This window comes from Lepidochelys olivacea, assembly GCF_965140295.1.
Source record: "Lepidochelys olivacea isolate rLepOli2 genome assembly, chromosome: 6".
Classification (NCBI taxonomy): Eukaryota; Metazoa; Chordata; order Testudines; family Cheloniidae; genus Lepidochelys; species Lepidochelys olivacea.
Genome location: NC_140416.1, coordinates 33,951,450 through 33,974,974, shown reverse-complemented (window position 1 = coordinate 33,974,974; position 23,525 = coordinate 33,951,450). Strand labels below are relative to the sequence as shown.

Sequence of the window (23,525 nt, the reverse complement as noted above, 5' to 3'; positions counted from 1 at the left end):
TAGTGGGAAGCCAAGGTTCTACGTTTAAAGCGGCAGCAGTGCCGGTTTTTCTGTGCAGAAAGTGTGAGACTAAGGGAGAAATCCTGGTCCCATTGAAGTCACTGGGATTTCACCCTGAGTGTTGTTCATGTACCGTAGTATAGGTTTCACATCATCATGGAGCCAGCGAAATCTTGTCTAGTCTCCCATCCTTCATCTCACCAGGTATTGCTACTAGTTTTTGGAAATCCCCATGAACAGGATGAAAAAAGAGGGTCCTAAAATATTACTGCATGTTTCTAGGAACTCACTTCAGCTCCTGGGAGAAGTAGCTCATCAACCCGTAGAAGAAACACCAAAATCTTGAGCTAACCAGCATGGCAGCATAAGCTGGTAAGGGAACATAATTATTTATTTCAGACACATTCATTACATTTGAATTTTGAACACATCACCATTCCTTTTGGGATTGGGGAGGCTTTTCCTTCATTGCCTAATGGCTTCAGTATTCTTTTCAAAAATTGCTCTGTTGCTTCAGGAAAACAGAATAGCTAAAGGGGGTTTCTTCTATTGCTATATCGCTGAAGTACTTGCCATTCCCTGCTGACTACTTTTTTCCAGAGGTGTCAGCAGGGAATGCTTCTGAAGCTGATTTTCTAAGTTCCCAGTATACAAAAGGTTGGCTAGATTTTGGACGAGGAATTACACAAAATACATTTCTTGAATGTTTTCAAGAAATTCAACAACTGCAATTTAAGTGATACAAGGATTAGACAATAGCAGGTTTCAGAGTAGCAGCCGTGTCAGTCTGTATTCGCAAAAAGAAAAGGAGGACTTGTGGCACCTTAGAGACTAACCAGTTTATTTGAGCATAAGCTTTCGTGAGCTACAGCTCACTTCATTGGATGCATCTGATGTAGCTCATGAAAGCTTATGCTCAAATAAATTGGTTAGTCTCTAAAGTGCCACAAGTACTCCTTTTCTTTAGACAGTAGCAGACATTCTCCAAGCTATCAGCTGGCAATCAGGAGATTTTAACTCTCTGCCCAAATACCTTAAGAGTTTTTACTTTTAATGGTTAGATGTTTAGTAGATCTATTGAGATTGGACCACTGCTCCGTTGAGATAAGCAAACTTGATTATCTTCTTTTTCTTATAGCCTCTTTTCAGTTTTTAGGTGCAAGAGGCCATTGCAAAACTGCATCTAATTCCTCGGTTGCACTGGATGCTTCACACAGGCAGGCTTTGTCCCTTTTTATTATGGCACACATTCATTTAGAACTGGGTCAAGCTGCTTCTCTGGTGCAGTAGAGCATGGCAGATTGTAGAACAAGGCAAGTTGGAATTTACCAAGGTTAGGCCATCAGTGGGTTACTAAGTATGTGTTAATGGAAAGCTGTTAACATCTGTTTTGGTTCAAAACAGCAGGCAGAACCCCCACCCCTGCCCCTGCCCCTCAGCACTTATGGCCTGCATATACTTTCAATGTTTAAAAAAATGATCCATTCACCTGTGGCTGTGATCAGCGGATGAGTGTTGAAATGGAGGATATAAATGGATAGAGAACAGAGGAACTATCTATGATTAATTAATATGGATTAAATGTGTTTATCAGCTCTTAAAAGAAGTAGGAGACAGAAACTGAAATTCCTGATTAGATATCCTGTATTAGTACTGGCCAGCACCACATGCTTAAGAATAAAGTATTAACCCCACCCCCACGCAAACAAGCAAACACACACAGAGACTGGACACAAAGTGCAGCAACAGTGGTTGCCATTAAAACTTGATATTTGCAAAATATTGCTGCTGTGGAAAATGTAGACATTTGAATGGTAACCACGGATAGCCTTAATTAAGTTTTCAGTTAAAATGTACAAAAACAGAGAACTGATGGTGCCGGAAGAGACTGAACAAATATTTCATAATTGTAACCCTCAAAACTACAGATTAAGAAATAATCTCAATATTTGCACACACAATTTTGTGCTCCAATGAATTGCAAGTGCAAATATTAAGACATTTAACTACTCATTTGTATCCACACATCATTACTCATCTAACTGCTAAAAGTACATAGCCATTTATTTTCTATCTGCATAAAGGGAGGTCGGGTTGAGGCCTGGCTGAAAAGGAGGCTCAACGGGGCAGATTTTCAAAGGCTCAAACAAACATTAGGCGCCCAACTTCCACTGATTTTCAGCAGGCGTAAGGTGCCAAAGTGCCATTTGCACTTTTAAAATCTACTCCGAACGGCCAGATTTTCAAAGGCATTTATTTAAATAGGAGTTAGCCACCTAACCTGCTTTCCTTTTCCTAAATCGCACTAGATGTCTATTTGCATCTTTAGGCATGTAAATACCTTTCTAAATCTGGCCCTATCTTACTTTTGAAAATGGGGCTTAGGCACCTGGGCAATTTTACCTCAAATATGTAAGAAGAGTGATTTCCATGCAGCTGAAAATAATGCACCAAACACTTTCATTTTCTTTATTTTCAATCGATACTGTATGAATACAAAGTTTCTAGAAAGCTACAAAAATTCTACCACTTTATCAAGAAGGCATCAAAATGTGTCACGTTGCAAAGACATGAAAACACCTGCAGTAACCGACACAAAAATAGCATTTTTAGAGTGATGAAATAATTGCACTTAACTGTCATGGATATTAAAGTTATCACACATATGTACCGCAAAAGCTAGAATACATTTTTTTTTACAAAGCACTTTATAAAAAAATTCTCTGCACACAAAACCTATAATTTTCATATTACTATCATACTAAAGATAAAGTCACTTTAAAGCCAACACTTAAACATTTTTTAACAAAAAAGGTACCAGTACCTACACACAGACAATAACAAATACAAGATTACTGTACTGCCAAGAGGTTTGACCGAAACTCCTTTTGAAAGCTTCTGCAAATATGTTTAAAAAAACCCAAACATTTGAGCACATTCACTTTTCTCAGAGCTTTCCCTCCCTGTCTAATCAAGAGGTACTTTATCATCAAAAGGCAGGTTCTACATCAAAAGTTACCAGCAGCAGTACAATATTAAAGTAACCACTGACCATATATGAATATGCTTAAGTCACAAACCCAGTTTATACACATTACACAAATAAACATAAAGTGAGAATTCCATTAAGTCATTTACAAATGTGAACAAATGCACATGGCAAAAAAAAACAAAACTGTTTTACATAAAATGTACTGATATTGAAGAATTAAAGGCTATTCAGGTTTTTAATGTTATAAAATTCTTTTGTCTTTTTTTTTCAGGCACATATTGTATTTTTTGTCTGCAGTCAAGAGCCTGAAGCAAAGAGGCCCATAAAAAAACAAAAACCAAAAACACACACACACATTTTGTAAGGAGGTAAGAGGGACACATCTTTTCTTTGTCAGCTGAGTGCATTTAAGAGTTAATTTACACAGTAAAACTAATCACATGATCTCAGCAAGACTGACCTGAAAAGTTAGAGACCAAGATCTCCCAAGTATTTTTTGTACTTTGAATTACGCAGCCTCAATCTTTTCAGAGAGTTAAAAAAAAATATCTGAGAATAATGAAAGATAGGGGGGAAAAAATCATCCTGAGAAACTAGAATCTACTACCATGTATGTTGAGTGACTGGGTACTACATTAATTTTATTTAATGTGGGTCATGTTAGATATTACATCAAACATTCCTGGGTCTGAATGATCCAGTAAAACTTGATGGAAAGCAAGCATGTCTAGAAATTAAAATGGGAAAATAAATAGAAATGAATTAGCTTGTCAAATGTTATATCTGACATCTATTTGTCAGTTACTTGCATTTAATGTTAACAGATACCCTTTCGTTGTTTCATTAAGAGCATATAAAGCAGTGAGTTTGTTGAGTATGGAGCTTTTGCCAAACTGAATGGCTGTAGCTACAGTAGAACAGGAAAGTGGGGAAACAAGCATAAGATGTGTAACTTCTTTAAAATAGTGGTACAGTACCTAAATAAATCACTTTGGAATTCAAGTAAGTAAGACTACATTTGTTAGTAGTAATTCTTTGAACTGCCAAAAATGGTACCATTATCCTTATTTGAACTTTTGTACAATGAGACAGTAAATAATAGGATTAAATTGACTTTGCAATAAACTGTTGTTCATCACAATTGTTATCAAATGTTTCTCCCAGCAGTTATATTTCATAACTGTAAACACATGCTCTACGTCTGGGGTCAAATCCTCTTTACCTTATCCCAGCCTCATAAAGTTCAAGAGGGCTATTTGTGTGAGGAAGGTAAATGAGATTTAGACCTTGGGGGTGGGGGTGGGTGGGAAGTATTTTAGAGACAGGGAACCTGATTTATCACAATATTTACCATATAGTGTCACAATATTTATATATAAAAAGTTAATCTTAGTTTTCATCAAATATTTAAAAATCACGTTAAAATTGTATTCACAACTATATAATCCATTTGCCAGCTTTTAGTTTGGCTGATATTTGTTCTTTCTCTTTTTTTTTTTTTTTAATCTTGCTCCTCTTCCTGTCAGTTTCACTTCTAGTGTTCACTATGGCCCCAATTCACAGAATGTGTCAAAAGCAGACACATTATTTAAAGGAGCTGCCTTTCCTGCACTGAGACAGTGCTTGGAAAAAAAACAGAGTTGGGAATGGTGCTGCACACAGGTTTCCATACAGCACCTTCACCTAACAATGCTCATGCTTAACATTTGGATGCTAATAAGCACATGTCAAATTACATTTACTCCAATTAATTTTTGTTCTGCACTTTCATCTCAACTTTTATGCATCTGACTTTCAGAACACTTGACTTTGTAAACAAAATAAGTGCAAAATTAGGATACAGAAGAAACCTTTACAGATACTGAAATATTAATCAGAATAGAATAATAAAGTCACATTTATCCACTGTCTGAAATTCAGTCGTTTATATGGAAGTCACATTACTCAGATGCAAGACTGGATGAAAAGATGGAAAAGGTGAATCATTGATCATTTTTATATTATAAACAAATCAGTCACTGGGTTACAATGTTGCAAAACTATATCCAACAGTTACATGGCATATAGATTATTTCCCAGCATTATGCAATCTGGTGATTTGCAAAATGACATTAGTATAAATGATGCTCTTTCATGAATGGAGGCCTGTAGTTTTGACTTATTCCAATAAACCAAAGGCATTATGGTGATCACTTAATATTTTTGGTCTCTCTATAAATAGTCGTTATTATGGCAGCACTTTTCTAAGCTGGAATTTCAAACCAAAGGCACTTTCATGCTAGAGTGCAGAAGAGTCACAAATAGTTAAGTATTTGGTAATGAAATTTAAAAAGGCAGCATTATTAATACAATTCATTTTTCACAGAAAACTATGAAGTTGTAACCTTTCATTTTGGTATAGGCATTTAATTGTGTAGTAATGGGTCTGACTTATGCTGAAAGTTGGTTTAGACCAAGTAGTCAAAGAGCTTCTCTGTGGAGGGGGAAAAGATTTTTTTTTTTAAATAGAACCAATTAATAAAACAACATATAGAATCGATGTAAGAGGCTAAAGGTATTTCTAATACAACACTAAGGCACTGCATATTGTAATGCTTTGGCAGCTCTGAATTAAAAAGTTCCTAGAAAAAGTAACAGTAACAAGATAAATTCTTCCAGCTTACAAAAGAGCTCACAGTTTACAGGCAGCCTTTTGGACGACACACTCCACGATATACATTTGAAGGACTTAAGGCTTTTAAGAATGAACATGTGCAGGGTTTAGATCATTTACATAAGTGTAAAGTAAAGACAATGCAAATCTTTTTCCTAATGTTACAAATGTGAACACCAATAAACACTGTGACTTCTTATACCCCATAGTTATGACATATGTAATGTGCCCGAATGTATAAAAAATCTGTACCTGGTTTTGCAAATTGAATTCTATATTTTATACTCCTCAAAGAATTTGTTATAAAAAAATCCATCAAAACCACAATTCGAAAACCTAAATAAGAGACAATTTTAGAACAAAACAAAAGAAGTAGTTTTTGACTTGTAACACCAAGTGCTTAGAATAAAGGGCTACCGTTAGGCTGTTACAATGCAGTGCTTTTCCTGATGTGATTGTTAGTGTTATAAACGTATGAAGAGACCTCATGACATGGACATCACATTTTATGCTTCCCAGAATATAAACTAAAAGATTCATCAGCTCTAATATCCCCAAGTGGATAATATGACAGCTAGACATCACAGCAATCACCCACCTTTTATAGTTAGACAGATCAGAGGTTTTATAGCCTAAGGAATTTCAACCCCCCCCCCGCCCCCCCCGATGCTGGCCTCTTTCTCTAATGTAAATCCTAACAGTATTAAAGATTAACACAATGAAAGGCAAGCATACAACAACTGACAACTTGCTGCACATGACAAATACTGATTGCTCTTCCAGCTGGTATGCTGACTAAGACTATTCATCTATATTTATGTGGCTATAACTGAGGGCACGTTTTAGAATGACAGTGTCAAAAAAATTAAAACTGTAACCAATATATTATACCTGGGGGCAAATTCAAGCTTCTAATTACACATAGGCACATGCCTGAAAACTGCAGCTGAGAGGGGAACTGTTGAACAAATTTCTGTGCCCTACTCATGGCTCCCCAAGACTTACCGAGCCCCTGATACATATGATTATTGGAAGTTTGCAGCAGCCATGCATCTTATCTTGTAACCGATGTTTCATATGTCCTGTTAGGATTTGTGGTTTGCCCAATGGATTGCATTGTTTTAGCCTAGTTATTTCCCATTAAAACCCATTTCTCCTCCCAATACTTTTAATATTAACATTGAATGGGGCAGTGAAAAGGCAGTGGTTGAACGGATGGCAGAGGAGAGGCTGAGTAATACTAAGGACAGGCCGTGCCAATAAGAATCAGAGAACACAGGACACGTGTGTGTCTCCCAGAAAACTATTCACACCTATGACCACATTTTTAATCCTTATTAGTATTAAAATCTCTTCAATTCACTCTATAATAGAATCTTCTCTGAATTACCTACTTTTCAGTTTATTAATCAGAGGGATGAACACTGCACATCTGTGTATTCTGGATGTGAAAGGCACTCAAACCCTAAGTGGTACTGATGGGTGTGTCCCACAAGCCCTGTCTACTAGTACTAAATGCACCATGTCCTGTTTGAGACTGGAGTCAGAACTGGGATAATATATGTGACGGAAAAACCTTAAGAATGAGAAGAGGAAGAACATAACCCTTCGAATCTGTTTTGCCTGATGATGGTTGTGATTTTCTAGCATCCCTACGACATTAAAGCTGATGAGGCTTTTACTGACCTACATATTCTTCTCTCAACCGCACTACTTTTTCTCGCTTGCAATTTACAGATTATTCACGAAGCAGTAATAATGTCAATTGTTTCCCCCTATGTTTGTTAATTTCGGTATTGCAAATTTTTCACTCAACAGAAAATATAGTTGTCCGTATAAAATATAACTGCACACACAAGACTACATACAATGTAAGTCTAAATTTTCAGTATTTACCTACTTATTGCAAAATGAGCCATCAGTTTTTCATTAAATAATCAAATTTCCATATTAGTACAACACAACTTTATATTTTTAAAAATACACTAGATACGTTAAGTATAAGGGATGACGTTCTCTTTCTCTGCAATACCTGTTGGAAAGTTTAATGAATTAGAAGATTAGTTTTAACATTGAGAAAAAAATACAAAATTTGCCTAATTTTAGGACCTGCTTGTTTCTATCAGGCATTTCTTAAGGCTATATTTATCATTTGGTTTCAAACAGAAAAAATGTTTCATTTTAAAAAATAATTTAGCGAATTACATTCGTCCGTATCTTCCACTCTAATTAGTTACAAAGATAATTCTATACAGATTATTAACTTTGTGTACTAATTTACAGTTATAGTTAAAGATTCATTTCCATTTCCCTTGCATCGTAAAATAAGTATTTTATTTTGGAAAAAAACAAAACAAAACCCTAAATAAATTCTTATAAATGCTGTTAAGTTTTCCCCATGGCAAATGCTCTGTCTTACATTTTTCTATCACAATTAAAAAGAGGCCTCCACAGACAAAGGCATTCAGCTCTTAAATACAGTCTTCCCAAAGAACTGTCGTTTACAAATTTGCAGAACACTTAGTTTTAGAAATAATTTTTTACAACTGTACCAGAATTTCACAGCTATAATTATATATGAACACATTAAAAATGACTTCACTAAAACAGGATTTAGAAAAATGCGGGTGAAAGCTGGGCCAGAGGCACTGCCATTTAGTGTTGAGGTTTACAGTCTGTGTTTTTGATAAAGAAAAGAAGTGTAATGAAGTGTATATATAAATAACTGCTCAGTCCTTTACAAGCCTGTAGATATGATGTTGTGCTCCATGTTCACTGTTCGAAACTTCAAATACACAAGCCATGCAGAGTAGGGTTTCTTGTGTATCCCTGTTTGTTACAACCTATTGGGAATGGGGAGGGGACGGGAGGGGAGGGAGAGAAAAGGTAGACAGTAGTGTTATAAACTTGGAAAAAAGGATTTGCACCAAAAGGTATGGTAGGCTTGAAAAGAGAAGAAAATATAATTGTAACTTGGTGTTTCTCAAACTTTAGAAAGCTGAGACCCACTTTAGGCAAATGAAATTGACTATACCCTGTCCAGTCTCAAAATGTGTTGTTAAAAGCCTGCCCACATTTTAGATCTTCATACTGTGCTACTCCTCTCCTTTCTTACATGCTTTGATGAGTATTGAAATAGTTAACAATGTTGACATTTAAAGTATCACCACTGGCAACTGAGTTAGCACCCACTGAAATGAAATGAAAACTTTACACCATAGAGCTTGTGTTTCAGGCTCTCTGCAAACTAAGGCAAACATCGCTGCACTGTTTATACCCGAGTTCTGTTTTGCGGGTTTTCTTTGCAATCATAACACTTACTTAAAAACATATGAAAAAAAGTAAGCTGAGACTCTGGAAAACAACTGAGAGGTTGTTCATGCTCTCACCCCAACAAGCCTTTTGTGTCCTCCCACAGGACTGAGACCTGCACTTTTGGGAAACAATGAGACTAGACTCTATCGCTCTTCCTCAGGTTGAAAAGGACCTAACACTGTGAATAGTTTTACTGAAGTCAATAGGACCACTTGGCCTTGTATAAGTAATGATTTCAGAGTCTGGTCCTTAATTTCCAAGTTAATTGATCCCTGCCAAAACAGAACATATATTTTAGACTCAGTCAGTAAAGAATAGTGAATGCTTACCAACAAAATTGTAAAATTTTCCAATACACTGTTCATCATATATTTCTCTGGTAAATGCTTGAGCTTGTGTATGAAGTTGATCATATATTCACACATTGGAGAGCGGTTTATTCTGTACACAAACCGGCCATTCTCAAACCTTGCATATTCCGTCTAAATAGAAAATGAAAAACATTTAAAGACTATTTACCAACAAACATATTTCTACAGTGATCAACAGCGGGAAGGCAAAATGTTGGGTTGGTTCTCTTTGTTAGTTTGGAAACAACAACATGTACAAAGTAGAGTTGTTGATCTGAAATGCTAGTCTTATCACACAAGTTTCCTTCCATAGCCTAATTTAGGAAATTATATATTGGGTATGTAATCTTGGTTTATATCCAAGTTTATAATTTTAAATCACAGAGGATGAGGACTGTATAAACTAACAAGTGAGTATAAATGCACTGAGAAAGAAACTTCCCAGCAAACTTGATCTTCAGTGATTTTAAAGCCGTTTAAAGATGACTGGGTACAAAGGAAGCAATTTTACCCAGATCTTGATGTCATATTTTAATTACTATATGACTCACTAAGCAGTTGTTTGCATCAGAGGAAGAGAGTCAACTGTGATGGAAGGAGGGAGAATAGACTAGTACCTGGCTCAACAGATTCCACTAAGGGGATGGGTCTGTGATTCAGTGCTTTCCTGCCCTCCACCCCCCAACTCTCTGTTACCGTGATAAATAGTTCTTAATGGCTGGCTGGACTTCTTGGGCTGCTGACTTCAGCCGGGATCGGAATAGTGGAGGTGATGCCAGAAGTTGTTGTTCGATGGTGGTCACCGTTTATGGGGACCACACCAGCACAAGTAGGGCGTGCACAGCAGTTGCTGGCCTTGATAAATGCTTAAATTACAGCTTTAAACTGGAAGTCACTGAGCAACAACTACAATGTAGCTAACAAATATGGGGGGGAGGGGGCTTTTGCTACTTTAAACAAAAGATGCATCATTGTAACATCACAATATGACCCACCCCCCTTACCTAGCCAACTAAACTATACAGTGCTGTGCCTTTACCCCCCACCCACCCAAAAAAAGCAGCCATTGTACCCCAAAGGAAAAACAATGTTGCAAACTTATTTTTTACCCAAAGGCCAATGGTGTTTGTAGAAAGTGTGCATTTCACCAGGTTAAATGACTGTGGGCATGGAAGAAAGCCATCACACTACACATTTAAAACACCCAGAAATCTAGAGAGTGGGAGCTGCTTGCCATCTTAGTAGGGTTCCCAATATGTTACAGGTCTGGCCAAGTGTGAGTCTGAATCGTCATGAGAGTGATGTATCCAGTTGAAAATGGGAGCAAACTTATTTCTGCTTCATTGCTCTTTTGCTGGGAGATGCAGGAATCAGCATTGGCATCAGTTCCAGGCTCCCCAGCTGAAGGTACGTTGCTGTGTTGCCAGTGATTGCCAGGGGAAGGATGGAAGAGGTACTCTAAGTCAGTAAGTAACTGGGATTTTACTTTCGCTAGTGTCACCATAAGCACAGTAATTCAAACTAACCTAAGCACTGTCCGGAAGGAAAACATTCCTTCAAGAAAGATGGGAGGAGGGGAGGAAAGTGAGATAAGAGTAATAAGTAAAATAAATCAGAGTCAATTTTCCATTTTTTACTGCCATTACATTGGCAGAAATGTACTGTATAATATCATGAGTCAGCAGAGTAACATCATCCAGAAGGGCATCCTACCTCTACTTTTTCTACTACTTGCTTTCCAAATGAGCAGACTTTGGTGGAACAGGTGATTGTCATGTTTTCTGAGCTCTCATATTGGCTAGTTACTCCATAAAATGCTCCTGTATCATCTTGAATGTTGCAGTTTAAGTCAGCCTGCGGGGAAAAGTAACAGATGTTGAATATTATCTTTGTCATCTAGCAGGGCCATAGTAATGAGCAGTAATTAACTCCCAGCCTGCCCCCTTTTTACCAACCAAAAGTGGGGCAGGAAAGAGGCAAGTCTATAAACATAACTGCCACAGAGTTAAAGAGAGAGAGAAAAACTTCAGGTGTTCTTTTTTAATAAATAAAAATACATTTCTTTCATAGGTTTAAGTTCAGTGTAACAGTAAAAACCTTAGGGAAGTGATAATTTCTTCAACTATAAGAAGGAAAACAATTGCACACCTATTATTAAAAGACCCATTGTTCCTCTTAACTATAGGCCCATTAAGGTCTTGTCTACACTACAGGGAGATCGATCTAAGTTATGCAACTTCAGCTATGTGAATAACGTAGCTGAAGTCGACATACTTAGCTCTACTTACCGTGGGGTCCACACTACTCTATGTCGACGGGAGACGCTCTCCCGTCAACTCCCCTTGTGCATCTCATTCAGGTGGAGTACAGGAATTGACAGGAGAGCAAGCTGTGGTCGACTTAGCGGGTCTAGTCCCACTAAATCGACCGCTGATGCATCAATCGCTGTGCATTGATCTCCCGGTAAGTGTAGACAAGCCCTAATTCTGCCCATGAATACAGACAATGAATTAACTGAAGTGAATGGAAGTGGCATATATCATGACCCATGGGCCTCAAGTCTGGGCCTGCAAGTTTTATGGGAAAAGCCACACTCCAAGCCTGCTGGCAGTAGCTTACCTGAGGCACAGGAAGCCCAGCCCACCTGCGAGCACCTGCCCCTTCAGTCCGATTGGCGGATTTCCAGAGCATCTGACTGGCCCACTGGTCCTACTTAAGCTAGCAGAAGGAACAGGAAGCTGGGTGAACAACTGGCTTTAGCCTGCTCTGGACAGTGTGCCTTGTGCTTCCTACTATTGGCTCCTGCTTCCCCCGCTTTATCTTCTGGCATTCTGACTCAGCTTGGCTCCTGGCATCTGACTTGTGATTCCTCGCCTCTGGTTTGTCCCCTGCTTCTGACCTTCCAGGATCTTGAGCCAGTCGACTCTTGACTCCTTTCCCATGACAGTGGATTCTGGCTCTGACTACTAGGTCTGGCTGCCCACAACTCAGCCATAGCAGCTTGTCTGGACCTCCTAACCCTGTGGGACGAAGCCCAGTGCAAGAAGGATGGACCCAGCAGCACATCTACAGCCACCAGAAGCACTGGACTTGCCCAAATGGGCCTCTTGCCGCTGGGTGGATGATCAAGCACTGCAGGTTCAAGTTGCACAGTTGACTTTGGACAACCAGCAGGTGCAGGAGCAAGTGAGGCAGGTCAGTGCCAAGAACACTGGTTTGCAAACACAGCCTACAGCATCTTGCCTGAACAGGGGCCTATGATACCCTTGCTCAAACAGCTCGATGGGAACTGCTGATGGCTACAGGGATTCACGAACCAATGCCGCTGTCTGTTTCTGATAGGGCTTCAAATCTATTCCTCTGACTTGGCCAAGGTGGCCTTGTAATCAGCCTGCTGGCAGGAGACCTGTTACACTGGGTATCCCCCATGCTAAAAGGCCATAGCCCCATGCTGTCCAACTGGGCAGCCTTTCTCCAATTGATGTCAACTGTCTTCAGTTACCTGCACTGAGCCTGAATGGCTGAGGCCATCCTGAAGCAGGAGCAAGGGGCAGTAGCCTCCTGTGCAGTGCACTTTTACCACCTTGTGACAGATACAGAGTGGAACAAAAGTAGGTCACTTTCCCGTCAGACATTTGCAGACAGCATGGCCAGGGACCAGAGAACATTGCACCCAGACCCAAGAAAGCTCAAGCACCCACTGGGGCAGTGGCTCTCGACCTCTCCAGACTACTATACTCCTTTCAGGTGCCTGACTTGTCTTGTGTACCCCCAAGTTTGACCTCTGTTAAAATGTACTTGCTTGCAAAATCAGACGTAAAAATACAACAGTCACAGCACACTATTACTGCAACATTGCTTACTTTCTCATTTTTACCATATAATTATAAAATAAATCAATGGGCATAAAACTGTTATACTTACACTTCAGTGTACAGAGCAGTATAAACAAGTCATTGTATGGCGTTTTAGTTTGTACTGACTTCGCTAGTGCTGTTTACGTAGCCTGTTGTAAAATTAGGCAACTCTCTAGATGAGTTGCTGTACCCCCGGAAGACCTCTGCGTACCCCCATGGTACACGTACCCCTGGTTGAGAACCACTGCACTGAGTGAACTATGGAACTCTCCCCACAAATATCACAACTAGGCTGACGTCTCTGAGGCTAACAAGGCAGAAAACTTCCACCACATCAGGACTACAGCCATCACACAGAACTGTAGCGAGGGGCAAAGATAACATTTGGGCAGATATATGTAATGCCAGAAACCAAACTGTCAGCATGGCGAGAATGTTTCCAACAGAACCTGGTCTGGGGGTTCATCTGCAAATCAACTTCACTGGCCGATGCCCCAGTCCTTTTCGTAAAAAGGAAGGACAGCAGCCTCCAACTCTGTTTCAGTTACTAAGGCCTAAATCAGATAATAATCTGGAACAGTTACCTGCTATCCTGTTCCCTGAGTTCTTGGACTGCATGGGAGCTGCCCACATATTCACTAAACTGGATCTTTAGGGAACTTACGACCTTATTTGTATTCACAAGGGGGATGAATGGAAGACTGCCTTATTGACTTGCTATGGCCACTTTGAATATTTAGTTATGCCATTTGGATTGACGAATGTCCAAGCGATGTTCTAGCACTTCATTAACAACGTGCTATGAGACCTACTGGACCAGTTTGTAGCAGTGTAATTAGATGATATATTGATCGTCTCAGACGATCTGGACCAATACACCACTTATATCTGCACAATCCTGGAGAGACTACAAAACCATGGTTTCTATGCTAAACTTGAGAAGTGCACATTTGATCAGGCCCGAACTGAGTTCCTGGGGTTTCATCCTGTCCCTGGAAGGAATCAAGACGGATCTGTGCAAGGTCCAGGCTGTTTGTGACTGAGCACCCCCACCCTCTCTGCAATGTGCAATACATAAGAATTATTTTTAGGTATTGCAAACTTCTACCAGATGTTCATTTTCAATTTTTCTGAAAAAGTCAGGCCCTTAAATGCCCACCTCTGGGAAAACACCCAGTTCCACTGGTCCCCCAAGGCCAAGCATGCATCCCAGCATGCACTCAAGCAGTTGAAGCTTGCCTTCTCCACTGCTCCAGTATTGGCCCACCCAGATGTGACACAAGCTCTTGTTGTGGAAGCCGATGACTCTAGTTTGGCAATCATGGCAGTCCTCTAATAAAGGCCTGGACCCAAGCAAATACTGCACCCCATTGCCTACTACTCAAGGAAGCTCAAGCGCAGGAGAAACTATGAGATCTTGACAAGGAGCTCCTGGCAATTAAGACCACCTTCAAAGGGTGGTGACGCTATTTGGAAGAGGCTCACCATCTAGTCCAAGTGTTTACTGACCATAAGATCCTGGAGTACCTGCGCAGAGCCAGGACCTAAACCAATGACAGCTGCGGTAGGCCCTATTCTTCTCCCAGATTAACTTTACCTTGACCTACCACCCTGGAACCAGAAATTGCAAGGCTGATGCCTCGTCCTGAAAAGACAGTTACCTTTTCCGTAACTGGTGTTCTTTGAGATGTGTTGCTCATATCCATTCAACTTAGGTGTGTGTGCTTGCCACATGCAACTGTGCCAGAAGTTTTTCCCTCAGAAGTATCTGTAGGGGATCAGCTCCAGTGCCCCATGGACTGGCACGCATATGCTGTGGTATACAGGACGCTGCCAATTTCCCCCACCCTCAGTTCCTTCTTGCGGGAAACTACAACAGTGGGGAAGGAGGATGGGTTGTGGAATGGACATGAGTAACACATCTCTAAGAACACCAGTTACGGAAAAGGTAACTGTCTTTTCTTCTTTGAGTGCTTGCTCATGTCCATTCAACTTAGGTGACGCCCAAGCAGTATCCTTTGGAGGTGGCTATGAGTTCACAGACATGTAGATCTCAAGGCAGCTCTGCTGAACCCAATGTCACCCCTGGCCTGCTGAGTGATAGCATAGTGGGCTGTGAACGTGTGCACCAAGGACCACGTCACAGCTCAACAGATGTCTTGGGTCGGGAAGTGTGCCAGGAAGGCCTCCGAAGATGCCTGCACTCTGGTCGAGTGGGCTCTTAATTATTGGTGGCGGAGGGACTCCCGCCAACAACATAGCAGGGCCAAATGCAAGAGGTGATCCATTTAGAAATCCTCTGCATGGACACCAGGAGGCCCTTCATCCTGTCAGCTGTAGAGATGAAAAGCTGAGTCGACTTACAGAAAGGCTTTGTCCAATCTAGGTAGAAAACCAGGGCCCTTCTTACATCCAAAGTGTGAAGGCGCATCTCTTCACTAGTCTCATGGGGCTTAGGGCAGAAGACTGGAAGGAAGATGTCTTGGCTCATGTGGAAAATAGACACCACCTTGGGGATGAAGGCCAGGTGGGGCCGGAGCTGGACCTTGTCCTTATAGAAGACCATGTACGGCGGTTCCGAGGTCAGGGCTCGCAGCTTGGAGACTTGCCTCGCTGACGTCACCGCCACCAGGAAAGCTACCTTCCACGATAGGTGAGACAGGGAGCATGAGGCCAAAGGCTCAAAGGGCAGACCTGTGAGCCTGGACCGAACCAAGTTGAGATCCCACTGAGGGGCTGGGGACTGAACTTGAGGAAAAAGTCTCTCTAGGCCTCTGAGGAACCTGACGGTCATGTCATGGGAGAACACCATCTGCCCCGGATTGGCGGATGAAAGGCAGAAATGGCTGCCAGATGTACCCCGATAGAGGAGTGTGCCAGGCCCTGGTTCCTCAAATGAAGCAGGTAGTCTAAGATCGACTGCACTGAAGAATGCGAAGGGGAGATGCCCCATTCAGCAGCACAGTGGGAGAACCAGCAGGTCCGGTCCGTTCGGCAGGGGCCACGGAGGGATCGCTGACAAGCTTGATAGTGTACCGAACCAGTGCTGGCAAGGCCACGCTGGGGCAATCATGATAACCTGAGCCTTGTCTCTCTTGATTTTTGCTAGGACCTTACTGATGAGTGGAACTGGAGGGAACGCATACATCAAGCTTTCTGCTCACAGCAGGAGGAAGGTGTCTGGAGCAAAACCTGTGGCACCTCCAGTTCTGCCTGGTGGTGAACAAATCCACTTGGGGAGTTCCCCACCTCTGGAAGATCATGCCGACTACCCACTCGTGGTGAGAGGAGAAGTCCCTGCTTAGGTGATCTGCTAGCGTGTTCTTGGCACCCAGAAGGTGACACGCTTCTAGGTGGATTCCATGGCCAATGCAGAAGGCCTAGAGACAGAGTGCCTCTTGGCAGAAGGCTGAGGATCATGCTTCCCCTTGTCTCTTGATGTAGAACATCGAAGCTGTGTTGTCCGTCAGGACTCTGACCACGCTGCCCGACATGTGAGGAAGGAAGAATGTGCACACTCTGCGCACCACCCTGAGATTTTTGATGTTTATGTGTAGCGTCATTTCCTCTGGGGACCACATACCTTGGGTCTGGAGGGTGCCGAGGCGTCCCCCCGCCCCCCGCAGCAGAGGTGCGAGATGTCTGAAACCAGCTCAACTGAGTGCAGAGTGCTGATGACTGGAATCCCTTCCAGGACTTTTCCGGGGTCAGTCCACCATCACAGCAAGGTAAGTACCGTTGAGGGGATGGTAACGAACTTTTCCAGGTGGTCCCTGGACTGGGAGTAGATCGTTGTCAGCCAGGTGGTCTCCTGATCTGGCCTAACTCTGGTTCCTGACTCTTCGTTCTGATCTCCAGTTTGTTTCCTGCTTCTGACCTCCTGGTATCCTTACCCAGCTGACTCTTGACTCCTGTCTCATGACTGAGGATTTTGGCTCTGACTACTAGATCTGGCCATTCGCAACAGCATGCAAGTACTAAGGGCAGAGGCTGATCCATGTGTTGACTGCTGTGAAGAAAAGGAGTAGAACCATCTTTTCCTCTTCATGAATCCTGCCCTGAAAGGAGCTTGTCTGCACCGGAGGATCAGTACCATTGTATTTCTTTTTCCTTTCTGAAAGCAAGGACACCATCACCACAAAGGAAGATGTTTGAGATGATAGAAAAGAGGGGGTACCATAGAGAGAGGATTCCATCCCTGATAATAAGTAATATGGCTTTGATCCAGCAAGGTACTTAAATCCCCTTGACTTAGATGGGATTGCTCCCTTGCTTAAAGTTAGGCACATGCTTAAGCTCCCTACTGAAGTTGGGCCGACTGGAAGAAAACTATTTTAAAAAATAATTATATTTCTTTCGCTATTTCTACACAGAGTGAACATCTATCCAGCCACTCACAGTCTCTATCACCACACTATCTTAGCATAGATTGAGGCTCACAGGTTAAAGAGAAAGAAGAGATCACGGTTCTGTTTGCCTCACTGCTACCTTTTCTTTACTTAAAGCCACATCCTAGTCCGTGCGCACAGCATGACTAAATATATTAGAAAGGGGCATCGTGGGTCAGAGGCGGAGTTCTCCCTCCCAATGCTTGCAGCAGGGAAGCAGCTAGCGAAGCTGCTCTGCCACTGTGCCACCTCATAATCTGGGAGCCATTCTTTAAGGTCTCCTCATAATCAGCCTTAAAACGGCTGATTCAGGGATTCAACACATCCATGGAAGTCCTCACAGCTAGATTTGTTCGTTCTAGCATTGACGCTGGCAACGGTCACATATTCTGTGCCTGTAGGGAATGGGCAGGATTTGCCCCATTATGTAGAAAGTTGTTTACTAAACCTCTCAGAAAATAATAAATTTCCAGGTGTCACAGCATATCTCTGGCCAACTACTGTAAAAGAATGCCCAAGAATCAGCTGAATCTTTGGTGGGAGTTTCAGTGGGCAAATGTACTTTCCACCAGTTTAGCTGTTTAACTCTTAATTCCAGTTTTGTTTTTATTGTTAACAGAGATTTAAGTAACTACTACAAAAATCTCTCCTGGTACTTTCTGAACATGTTCAGGAAGATCAGGGACATCTTCCTTTTTTTTATATGGTTACTTTTTAAAGCCCAGCTTACAAATATGTTTACATATTCTAATAACTGCTTGTTAATCCACACTTCTGATCATATCAAGTCACTTGTGTTCACTATTTCATTTTTAACTAGGCAGCAATTCTTTAAATTCTACTTAGAAGCTACATTCCATTTCTGTGGAACAACCATTTGCAGGCAATATGCCGATAATGGCACATATTGAAGTAATTAGTGGCGGGGAGAAGAAATAGGAAGTCTGATATTACTGCAAGCTTGCTTTGTAAATTAATCAGTGGAGATGCCACTTGAGAGTCACATACAGTAACACAAACAGTCCTATAGTCATGTACTAACCGAAGAGAATTCTATCTTTATTCCTCCTTGTTTCTTGCACGTTTTTCATTAGTTCACTGGTTAATGTTAATACAGTGTTCGTGGTGATCTGTAAGAAACTGTTCTGAACTAAAAGTGATAACCAGTTTGTCATCTTAGCTGGTCCGGAGTTATATTCGAACATGAAAAATAGTGACAGCCATTGAACCATGCCAGGGCTGCTCTACTGGAATATCTTAAGAACAGGTATTTCTTAAAAAATAGTTATCTCATGGTGGATGATAGTAATAATCTCTCAAAAATAGTCATTTCAACTGCCCCCACAGTTACAGTTTTATAATCAGAGCATTTCCTTTCTCCTTCACTTATGTCCAAAGTAAATAAGAAGTCATCTCTAAAATGCTCCTCACGTGTTCATATTGTCAAAAAGGTCAACCACATAGGCCTCACTTTTCAAGCCTAAATAACAAGTCTAGAGACACAGAAATAAGGCAGAGTAATTTAATATCTGCTGCTGTTTGGTCTTAAAATCAGCAAAAAACCCCCACAACCACCACCAAAAACTTTGATCATCATATTTATACAATGATCTTCTGCTTATAGTGTAAACGCTGCACTTTTGGATTTTAAATGTTAAGATCAATGAACTAAAAATATAACTTCACACATTTTCAAACTATTATTTTTAGGTTATATATAAAAAGGACAGTTATGCATTTCATGTTTGAGTTTTCTTTTATCACTGAACTGTAAAGCGCTGAATAAGTCTTAGGAGATGGATCTGCCCTGCTTATAAGCACTTGTTCCTTTTGTACAGCAATGCGCATGCAATATAGCAGATTCACTCATCACTACAATGTATTTTGCCAGCATCTAGCACTGAAAACTTTGTATATCAACAATATCAAGTGTTTGACATGATGCATCACAGCACGTATGGAAACAGAACTGGCTTCAAACAAACAACAACTTTACATGGATCATTGCTCTGTCTCTACAGCAAGAAGGGGATAGGTTGCTTGTGTCATAATGGGTTCGGCTAACCAAAAGGCAGCATTGGCAACAACTGCGGGGAAAGACTCTAAATTCTCCCCGCCAAACAGAGAGAAAAAAGCACTTATTAGTAACATAGGGGTATTTGGGGAGCAACCAGCATAATTTACATGAACATTTAGTAGCTAAAATTAAATGTATAGTGATTTGTTAACAACCTACAGGTTTAACTCCTACTGACTGCAATGTGATGTCATTCATATGCTCACATTATATCTCTCCTCTTTCTCTCGGAACAGTGATCAAAGGCAGAGATTCCAAATTGTGAAGCAATGTTTTCCAATGGTAGCATCTGGGTCCTTGGCACAGAGTTACACTGCAGCTTTGGAATTGCTTCCAGGTCTGCCACATGGTTAGGCTTGTGACGGACAGGCCAAGCTGCTTCCTCCTCCCAGCTGCTCTTCCCTTTGGACTCATTATTGATTCTGAGCCACTAATGCCCTTGTATCAATTTGTGAAGAACTCCTGCAAAAGCACCACATGAGATCGCTGTGCAGAGTGGGCCCAGTTTTAAAAATAAAAGCAGGGGAGGAGGGGAGGAAAGGGAGGGGAACTGCTGCTTTCTTCCATGTCTAATGTCTTCTGAATACATCTGCATGCTGGTTGTAGACTAATCCACATCCCAGATTACATGTATGAACTGCAAATCATTTGCCAATCAGAAGTGGTGAGCGAGCAGAGGGGATTCCAAGTTTTACTTCGTTTGTGCACGCGCACACACACACAATCATATTTCAAAAAGAAAAAACAGTAGCAACAACTGTTTTTGTGATGGAAGAACACAAAGAATTTCTGTGTCCAGAAAGTCGGCTGCAAGCACAGGGAGAGGAACTGTGGGGGGTGATCATGCGTATGAGCCATTTTTGAACACTGACTACATGGGTAAATTGTTTGTTACAGCATATTGCAAAGAGAAGCAGAATTATTTTTCATGCCACAGCTGTTTTAAATAAGAATAGGAATAAACTCAACCATCCTGCTCATGTTACTTACCACTAATTATGGCATATATTTACATCTATAAAACAGTGATTCTTTTTTTTGGAGGGGGGGGGAGAACATAATTTAATGTCCCTTTATTGTGCAGATTCCTTTATTTCCATTCCACATTTGAATTTCAAAAATGTTTAGGACTTCAAAGCATCTTTAAAAGCTTGCCCTAATTATAATATGTATTACTTTCTAATAACTGCTTGTTTGCATTGCAGATTCCTGCAAATGGAGGCATTCATTAAAAAAAATCAATTAATATCACCCAAACATCTTCAGATGAGTTTCATTCTCTATTTCACAGAGTTGCACTGACATATGACCAAGCTTTCATCAGTTTGTAACATAATGCAAACTATTGCAAGCATTTAAAATTAAGGTAGCTAATGTAGCAGAGTAAGAAAGCAATAAAGCCAGACATTAATTTATAATGATTGTTCTTTCCTACTGTGTGACTATCCAGAGACCAGTCTTTCACTCATTTTAGATATATTTAATCATAGGGGTTGTTCTTGTTCCTGCAGAAATTTATGGTCAAAATTAAAGCTGCTTTCCTTGGGCGCAAGATCTGGCCCATAATGCACAACCAAATTACTATTTTTTTTACTGCAGTAGCACCTCAGGATTCTCAACAAGGATCAAGACTCATTATACAGGCACTAAGCACTGTGCAAAGTAGTAACACAAAAAGAAAATCCTTGCCCCAAAGAACTCATAATCTAAGATCCAGCCAAACAAATAGATGAACAAGAGCAGGAAGGGAGTGAGGTTACAGCACAGACAGGTGTGCATGGATACATTAGTGATAACAGTGTGCTTACTAGTAATAAGCGCTTGCCAGCCAAAGTAGTGCTAAATGGTAGTGATTTGTAGGCAACAGAGTAAAGGTGGGAGGATAAAAAATAGGATAAGGTAACAGCTTTACAAATGTTGACATGGGGGTGGCCTGGGAAAAAGCACAGAGGTGTTTGTGGATAAAAGCAGTCATGCAGGCAAGTAAAGCCAGTTAGTCAGGAGGTTGTTATTACTAAAGCTATTACATTTGAAAAGGGTGGGGGGGGAGGGAGGGAGCAAAAGGACTAAATGGTGAATGGCATTAAAGGTGAGGTTAGGAAGCTTGTACATGATGTGGTAGTGAAGGGAGAGCCCCTTCACATAATGTACAAGCTTCTTAACCACACCTTTAATGCCATTTCCTTTTAGCCCCACCTTACCTTTCAGATCTAGTAACTTGATGGATACATGTACAGAGAAGGGAAAGGTGGTTAGCATAATGGGCCAGGCAGATGAGTCTAGCGATAGCATCTGCAACAGCTGTAGACATCAAGGGCAAAGAGGAGTAGATTATAATATTCAAGATGCAAGATAAGGGCCTGGGCAAGTGCTCTGAACAGACAGAAAGGGGTGGATATTTGAGACAAAGGAAGAGGCAGCAAGATTTAGACACAGATATGGAGGAGACCAAAAACCACACCATCCAGATTCTTCACCAAAATTGAGGCTGAGGGCTTGTTTACTTGTCGGTATCATGTTGTATGTCAGATTAAATGTAATTCATATGAAAGAACAAACCCCTGCAGAGAAATATGGTAATTTGCTTTGTAGTTGATACTTTGCAAAGCCAAATTCCACGATGGCCAAGTGTTTTTTATAGATCTCAACCCTTTTTTTTTTTTAGCAAGTCTTTATATCTGTCACAGAGAAAATTATAGAAAACCAATCTGCTGTAAAGCCCAAATCCTAACTGAAGAGGTAAGATAAAAGAAACATTCCTTTATGACTTCATGGCTAAGCCACTTGTCTATGTCCTGGTTATCTATCAACTTGGTCATTCCTCTCTAGTCTCCCTGCCTTGCACCCCACTGCCTTCCTCCTGATTCAAAATACTACAGCTAATACAAAATACTCTTCCTCACCCGCTGCTTGGACCATAAAACCCTCTCTTTGAATCCCTCCATTGGCTTCCCTTCACCTTCCACAACAAGTTCAAGTTTCTCCACTTCACCTCCTCAGGTGCTCACACCACCACCATTCCTGCCTGCCTATCTGCCTTAATGTTTTTCTACTTCCTCCCTCTTACTTTTTGCCCACACTCCCTTGTCTTCTTTTGCCTTCACTCCTCATCAGGCTTTCTTCCATACTGCCCTTAGAAAACTGGCTCCTGAGGCACAAACTGACCACCTTCTCTCGATTCAAATCCCTCTTTTAATTACGTGAATTCCACCAAGCCTAAAAATAGCAATGGAAATTGTCAGTGTGATTAGGCACCTGATCATTTAAAGTAGTGCAGTACTGACATCCGTCCCGTAGGTATCCCGAGTTGTATCTGTATTGTCTTGTTGGCCTGTTTTGATTGTTTACTCTCAATGGGCAAAGAACTAAATAATCCTCTGCATTTTGTACAGGGCTGAGCACACTGTGCTTTAACAGTACGGAGCAGGAGAGGGTGGGAGACAAAGAAATGATGGAAGGGGTACAGCTGCTAAGAAAGGGAGAAAATGCTAAGAATAAGCAGAAATACGCTGCATTAAGGGTACCTGTGAAGAGTTGTATTTCTTAAAGTAGAAATGGCTGATATTGACTCATACGTGTTTGTGTGTGTGTCTCTTTGTACACACACGCACATGTTGAAAAACAGGGAAAAAAAGAACAGGAGTATGGGAGAACTTTTTTTTTTTTTTAAACATTCATGAACTTAAAATTCCACAAGTGTTCTGAGAAGTCAGGGTTGCTCAGCATTTACTGATGATAACCCAGACCTTGCCAGCATTTTAGTAGTAATACTTGTGAATGGGCCAACAGTTCTAGAGCAGCTTCTCTATGGCTCCCATTAAAAAAAAAAAAAAAAAAAAAAGACATTAAAATATTTTTTTCTGTAGAATCATCATATCATGATCAAAATTAAG

At 40.9% G+C, this 23,525-nt stretch overlaps 1 protein-coding gene across 5 annotated transcripts in view; it reads right to left on the bottom strand.

Moving 5' to 3' along the window:
* Window positions 1-4,281: 4,281 nt before the first annotated feature.
* Window positions 4,282-23,525, bottom strand: part of TEAD1 (TEA domain transcription factor 1) — a 213,561-nt gene continuing 194,317 nt past the window's right edge. For all 5 annotated transcript variants that reach the window (XM_084630088.1, XM_084630089.1, XM_084630085.1 and 2 more), the window contains 3 exons: window positions 11,024-11,164; window positions 9,290-9,442; window positions 4,282-8,488 (listed from right to left, as the gene is read on the bottom strand). In XM_084630088.1, coding sequence (XP_084486214.1) covers window positions 8,375-8,488; window positions 9,290-9,442; window positions 11,024-11,164 — 408 coding nt within the window. In that variant the 3' untranslated portion in view covers window positions 4,282-8,374. The remainder of the gene's footprint in view (window positions 8,489-9,289; window positions 9,443-11,023; window positions 11,165-23,525) is intronic.